At 37.2% G+C, this 7498-nt stretch overlaps 2 protein-coding genes across 2 annotated transcripts; one reads left to right on the forward strand and one right to left on the reverse strand.

The window, feature by feature from the left end:
• Window positions 1–1180: 1180 nt before the first annotated feature.
• smkr1 (small lysine rich protein 1) lies at window positions 1181–2694 on the forward strand (the record flags this gene model as incomplete). The annotated part of the gene is made up of 3 exons (XM_080421388.1): window positions 1181–1279; window positions 2170–2229; window positions 2431–2694. Exons 2-3 carry the CDS (start codon window positions 2227–2229, stop codon window positions 2692–2694), a joined length of 267 nt encoding a protein of 88 aa, XP_080277514.1. The 5' UTR covers window positions 1181–1279; window positions 2170–2226.
• A 1982-nt stretch (window positions 2695–4676) lies between these two features.
• Window positions 4677–7217, reverse strand: stmp1 (short transmembrane mitochondrial protein 1). Its single transcript, XM_080421492.1, has 3 exons — window positions 7046–7217; window positions 6471–6524; window positions 4677–5361 (listed from the first exon to the last, which is right to left on the reverse strand). Exons 1-3 carry the CDS (start codon window positions 7058–7060, stop codon window positions 5290–5292), a joined length of 141 nt encoding a protein of 46 aa, XP_080277618.1. The 5' UTR covers window positions 7061–7217; the 3' UTR covers window positions 4677–5289.
• Between the last annotated feature and the right edge of the window lie 281 nt (window positions 7218–7498).

The raw sequence follows: 7498 nt of genomic DNA on the forward strand, positions 1-7498 counted from the left end.
AAGCTTAAGTTTTGTGCTTGTAGATTGGCTATTTCCGAATAGACAAAGTATAAAATACAGCTATTTTATACTTAGAGTTAGGTTGGTTATTACATGGTTAATGTATGTTTAATACATTAACGCCCTATTTATTTTTTTATGATTAAATAGATTTAATAATTATCTAAATCTGTAAAGAGTAACTACCAACTAAAGTTTTCAAATCATTGTAGTGGAGTAAAAAGTTTAATATTTGCCTCTGACATGTAGTGGAGTACAAGTGTGTAAAGGATTAAAAAATGGACATGCTCAAGTAATGTAAAACGTACCTCAAAATTGCACTTAAGTACAATACTTGAGTAAATGTACTTAGCTACTTTCCATCACTGCTGACATGTTGGCTAACTTGGCTTGCGTTACTGTCAGGCAGGTACTTTTCCTTTCACTCATATTCAGTCTGGGTTGTATTTGATTACCGGTAGTCATGTAGCTTGTCAGACAACAAAGGGTGGCTATAGAATAGACACAGAGGCTCTCTAAGCCAGATCATTCACACAACGGCTTGTGTTACCGTCAGGTACTTTTCCTTGCACTCCTATTCAGTCTGTTTTACAGCAGGGGACAAAGTACTCAAGCCCAGTACTCCAGTCAAATGTTACTCAACTACAAGTGAAAGTTCCTCAGTCAAATTTGCACTTGAGTTAAAGTACTGGAGTACTAAAAAAATATATATATAAAGTGCATCTTGTTTTTTATATCTTTTTAATATTTTTGATGGTATTGAAATTGGGAAATTCAAAAATAGGAAAAACTTATTTTTCTGTTATTTCTTTTTAATGGAGCTTTGAGAAATTGTTAATTGATGTTTTTTTTCCCTTTACTAGTCAATGTGGTGGAGTAAAAAGTACAATATTTGTCGTGGAGTAGTGGAGTGAAAGTCTTTAAATACAAATAAAAACTCAAGTAAACTACAGATACTCAAAAGTAAAGGTACTTCGTTACTGTCCACCACAGGTTGTATTTGATTACTGGTAGTCATGTAGCTCGTCAGACACAACAAAGGGCTATAGAATTCACAGGGCTTGTTGTGGTCGACACAGAGGCTCTAACGGTTAGAGCCTCTGTGTCGACCACAACAAGCCCTGTGAATGAATGAATGGGTTAAGAGTCTAGCCCATTCATTCACACAACGAGGGAGCAACGTGTCGTCTCTACGACAACAGCACATCAACAAATGGCATATCGGTCTCCCAAGACGAACCAAGTCTGCTGCCAGCAAAGCGTGCCAAGTCCAGGACCGGTAAGAGGGGTTTGCTATTTAATATAAGTAATATTAATGTATATCTAGTATTATGGTAGACTTTATTAATTGCAGGGTGATTCTTGTTTCTTAAAGCTGTAAGGTTAATTTTTTTTCAATTTATATTTATTCAGTGTCAAGGTCAGTGTCTGTGGGAGGCCTGCCATGCGAGTGGATTGGACAGATGGACTGGCCTGCTTGGCCATCTATTTTAGATCCGTGGTTCTCAACCTGTGGGTCGGGACCCCCAGGGGGGTCCCCACATGATTTTTGGGGGGAGACAAAAAAATACCATTACTGCGTCAAAAGTAATCAAACTACTATAAAAACGGGTCAAACATTGGCCAAATTGTTAAATAATATAAGAAAATAGGCCAAATTTGTGAAAATAGCCGATCTACAAGCTCACAACGTCTCAGCTTGTAGATTTGTTATTTTCCACAATATGTATCGGTGGAACTGAGTCAAACAAACAAAATGTAATGCCTCAACTCCTACTTTTCAAGTAGTCTCAGGGTGGGGGACCCAGTTCAAATATGATTATTTTGGGGGTCACTCACGGCCTGAAAAGGTTTTTAGGCTTTTAGATCACTATTTCATTACAAGGACCCCTACATTGATATGTATTGACCCGCATCTTGTGTCAGGGACCCCAAGAAGACAGGATAAGTGTTAGAAGACTTTTTCACTTTTCACATTTTTTCAAAAATAGCAGATCTACAAGTTTGGCCAATTTTTTTTATTGCTGAATTGTGAGTGGTTAAACCGACTTTTATGTTATAATAACTAATATTGCTGGGATCAAGGACCCCTGTGGGTCCCCGAATCACTCTTTGAGAACCAGTTGTCTGGAGACGTACAACGACCTTTATATTTTTGATTCTCTTTAGAGGTGCAGAACTCTGATCTCACTCAAGTAAGAAGAAAAAGAAAACACCATTATTATCATGGTAAGTATTTCACATATTTAGGCAGAAGAAGTGCTGCTATGAAATGAACCTATACAAGCTTGTAGATCTGTTATTTTTGAACAATTGGACATTCCCAAAATAAAGACACCAGGATGAAAGAGGTTAGAGGGTGTTAACATTAAGCATCGAGTAGGCTATACCCTTTTGTTTTACTCATATTTTAATTTGTGTTCAATTAAGCCCCTTAAGCCCAGGAAATCGAGGTCCCACAGTGCTCGACCTGCCAAGAAAACTGAGAGACAGAAGTCATCCAAGAAACGGTCCTCAAGTGCCAAATCTACTAAGACGGTAGATGTAGACATCCTCAGCAAAGCAGCCATGGAGAACATTTACTACATTTCCCACAATGCAGTGGACTGTCTGGAGTTCAGAGGCTTTGGGTGGCCAAACGCAAAGAAAAAGAAGAAAGGGAAGAAGGGCAAGAAACAGAAGAAGAAAAAGTAGTTGAGAACTTAAAATTTGGCAAAAAGGTTTTCACTATTCTCTTCTCGTCTGAAAAATATATGATCTATTCCAGTGATTGTCAACCTGTGGTTTGACTGACTGATGTGTGTTGGAATCTGAATCCTCTCACTCAACCCCTCTCCCAGCAATAATCCACTCCAAATGACCTCTATCACCATCTAAATGTACCCGAAACCCAGTGATTATTGCCATCCTTAAGATTTGGTCACAATTGCGTTCCCACTTTAAATTTAAAGACGGGTCTATAAATTGTCCCATAATTTGTAATCACTTATTACTTCCCTCTATGTTAGACTTTGCCTTCACCCATTGGAAAGACAAAGGCCTTGTCAGATTATCAGATCTTTATGAGAATAACATATTCAGTAGTTTTGAGAAGATTCATATAAAAAATGATTTGCCTAGAAACAATCTTTTCCGATATTTTCAAATTAGAGACTTTGAAAATCAATATCCCTCCTACCCTGAGAGACCAAAGGATTGGGAACATCTTCTGACACTTGGACCTGGGCAGAGACGCCATATTTCAATGACTCTCTCTTACCCATTTAAATAGACTCCCTCTGGTCAAGAATAGGAACAAATGGGAGACTGAACTAGGTGAAACCTTTCCTGATGAATGCATGGTGTGATGGGGCTGTCGATCGGGTTAATACATCAACATCCTGTGCTAGACTAAGCCTTATTCAATTCAAAATCTTTCATAGACTTCATTACTGCAAATCTAACCTTGCCACGATATATCCTGAATCGATGATAAATGTCACTGGTGTGCCCTTACACCAGCTAACCACACTCAGGTTTTGGTCTTGCCCCCAAAAAACTAAGTTTTAAAGTTTTGTCTGATGTCTTTTCGATTCATCTGGATTGTTTTTATTAATTTTTTTGTAGTCTTTTTGGAAAAGAAAGTAAGACAGCAATAACAATGTGGGGGGAAGATATGGGGAAGGGGATAAAATGAAAAAATGTCTAATTGCTCTGACTTGTCAAACTTGCTGATATTAATAAAGATATTTATAAAAAAATTATAATGGGCTATAAGAAGGAATAAATAGTAAAAATATATATAATAATTTTGTGGAACTGAGTCAAAGAAAATGTAATGCCTGAACTCCTCAAGCACAGCCTGAAAAGGTTGAGAACCACTGATCTGTTCTACACATCCAAACTTTGACCTCAAGTGATATACTGGATTAATGGCGCCATCCTGTGGATGCATCTGAACCTGGATTAATTTCACCCTTCCATTCACGATGTTAGGCCACTAGTTATATTAGCCACTATTATTTATGACAGAGATGTGAATGTTTATCATATGAACTGATTTTATTAGGAGCTCATTTTCCAACAATTGAATATGAATACTGTACTAGCTGATTGGCAAATTGTGAGGTTATGAAGGAAAATCCTCAAATCTGCTATGATTGCACATTAAGCACCAACAGCACGTACAGTAGGCCTGCACGATTATGGCTAAAATGATCCAACTGATTAGATGATCAACACAATTATTGGTCGTGATTTTTGGTGGGAAATAATGTTTTATAAATGTATCCTCCTATAATTTGACAAACCTCTGTCATAGTGTCATGGTTGGTGAGGCCAAAATTGCTCTGCCCGGTTCTCCTCAGCGGCTGGAGCAATTGATCCGAAATTGCTCACAGCCATTGACCATTACTATATGCTCAGCTGTTTATTAGCGTTTTTGTGTAAAATAATAAGCTATGGCTGCCTCCTGGGTTGCCAGATCATGTGCGCATATCCATCCACGGATGTGTCGACCGGGTATGGACTAGTATATATAATTTTCTTAATGTCTTTGTTGCTCTTTGTGCATAGCAGTACCATACCATATCAAATGTTAAGTAATGGTGTGTTGTTATTGTCTGTAAGCCTGATAGGCTGTACAATTCTCTGGTTGTGTTTAACTTTGTGTAAAGGCAAGGAAATTGATGACAAAGTAAATTAATTGCCAATTTTAATCATAAAATGTGAAACATTTGTGTAGTCATATCTCCTCTGTATAATAAATATTTGGCTTAAACAGCAACTCTTATGTGGCCTTAGTGCAGAAAACAAACAATTTTTAAATACAGACACCAGTGGTGTGTTACTAAAACTAAAGGCCAGTAAACTACGAAAACAAATTTTATTTGAAGGTATATATAGGCTCCTTTAAGAACGCAAACCAATCAATTAGGCGGGGGTAGAAAAAACACTGCCCCAGGCACATATTCAGATATAGGTAAATATTGTACACAAGTTAGCTTTTGTCTATGTACACACCATAACCACTTAGACCCTATATAATCATCTGACCACGGTCCCCCAGGGCTGTATACGAGATCCACTAGTATTTCCCTCATGTCTACACCAAATCTCTTCCGCGAAAATGGCCGATCTAGATTGTAGATCGGCCATTTTCGCTGAAGGTTCGTCCCAGAATAGGGAGGCTACGGTTCAAGCGGTTGATCTTTAAAGTTCAAATAAAGCCTATAAAAATAGATTGTGCGTAGCAGTGTCTCTTTGTTTCTGTGGAGTAGACAAACATGGCAGTGCATGGTCCCTCCTGGCTCATTCTGAAGGTTTCTTCTTGTCCGCCACGTCTTTCTGGAAGGCCTCTATTTTCTTGGAGATGTTGGGGACCTTCAGAAAACCAGGGAACAATCAATCAATCAAGGCTGGGCCTGTCACAATTATTACATAATCGTCTGCTTGACCGCAGTTATGTCTGAGGTAAATTGCAATTATTTTTGTATAATCGTTGGATTCGTTTCCATTCATCTGTAGAAGAATATTCATACGTCAATACATTTTCAGAAATAGTGGAAATAGTAGATCTACAAGATCACCTCTTTACGATGTGAGTATGTAGATGATCGGCTATATCCACAATTTTTATTTTATTTTAAGTACAACATTATTCAATATGGCCTATTTGGCCCATATACATTTATTAATTTTTTTGTACAGATCATTCAGTCATTTCTGTGCAATTTTTTTGTTCAACAAACTAAGCCTAAAAGCCAAACAAATATGTAATTTGTTTGTATTTACATGATCCAATGTTCAATGCTAAAAAAATAACCATTGATTGTTATTTGTATGAAATTGTGTCGTCAACTAAAATGACATGATCGTGAAAACCCTAATCAAGGCTAATAGGACTCCAGTTGAACCTGTTGAGAATCCTAAAAGAGTTGGGAGGATAATGTCAATGTTTAAAAATGTCTCAAAATCTTTAACTTCTTTTTTCTAAATAGGGTGTAAGTGGTTCATTTACATATAAATTAAGCTTGATTAAGTTGGTGGATACAACTCAAAGAGGATGGCAAATTCTCAAAGCAACAATTCATAACCAATGGTGGAATAAGTACTCAGATATTTTCTTAAGTAAAAGTAGCTGTTTGCTGTTAGAGGTAAAAGGCCTGTGTTCAAAATGTTATTTGAGTAAAAGTACAAAAGTATTGGCATCAAAATATACTTAAAGTACCAAAATGTTTGAAAATAGCCTATGTATAAAATAGGTCTAAAGTGGTTAATGTATGTTTTATAATATAATAATTTATATCTGTAAAATAACTAAAGTTTTTTTTCAAATAATTGTATTTGCCTCTGAGATGTACTGGAGTAGAAGTAAAAGTACTGAAAATTGGAAATACTCCAGTAAAGTAAAAATACCCCGGAATTGTACTGAAGTAGTTAAATAAATGTAAATGTACTTAGTTACTTTCCACCTCTGTTCTTAAACTTACATCATAGTTTTGAGCCAGGTACATCCCCACCACGTTCCCAAGAGTGAAGCCTACCTGAAAAGACAAAAACAAACAAAAACAGATTGATCACAACTATTGATTATTATTTTAAGTATAATCAGTGGTGGACAGTAAACTAAGTACATTTACGCAAGTACTACTTAAGAACAATTGAGGTATTTTTACTTCCGATTTTCATACTTTTACTCCACTATGTCTGGGGCATATTGTATTTTTACTCCAGTACAATTATTTGAAAACTTTAGTTACTTTGTAGATTTAAATTATTATTACAAAACATGCATTACCACTGCAGTGTGAGCTTGCAGATCTGCTAGTTTCTAAATATTTGAAAACTTGTGAAATGGGACATTCTGCATAATGAGTACTTTTCCTTTTGGTACTTTAAGTACATGTTTGACTCACTTGTAACAGAGTATTTCTACATCGCAGTATTGGTACTTTTACTTAAATAAAACATTTGACATTTCTACCACTGCTAGCTACAGTAGAGCATCCCCACCGACTCAATGGAAAACTAAAGAAACAACGCTCAAAGAATCGTTCAAACTCACCAGGAATTGTAGCATGATGGAATACTAAAGCGGGCAGCGGGGTTGTCAAAGAAAACTAATGTGTTGTTGGTGGAAAATAAAGCCAAACTGCTGTGTTTGTTTGTGTAGCTAACGGAGGAGGAGGCTAGGCTAGCCAAATGTCACTCACCAACAACAACTACTTCCTACCACGCATGCGCACGGCATTAAAGCAGCGGCAGCGAGCGTGCGTGGGTCATGGGAGATGTAGTCATTATCCGCATCCGGGGTTGTGGCAAGGAAGCTTATTTAAGGAAGGGCCGCGCTGGACGCCGGGGATGCACCATATGGCGATGAATTGAGTACTGTACAAGGACCCCGATGGATACAAGCCATAGTGCTTTCTTGGGTTTAAACAGACTGTACTTGTCCTTGCAAACTGTTAATCAATCAATCAATCAATCAATTGTTTGATAGAGAAAATGACGTTGGCGA

The sequence above is a fragment of the Gymnoscopelus braueri genome (assembly GCF_963280865.1).
Source record: "Gymnoscopelus braueri genome assembly, chromosome: 23".
Lineage (NCBI taxonomy): Eukaryota > Metazoa > Chordata > Actinopteri > Myctophiformes > Myctophidae > Gymnoscopelus > Gymnoscopelus braueri.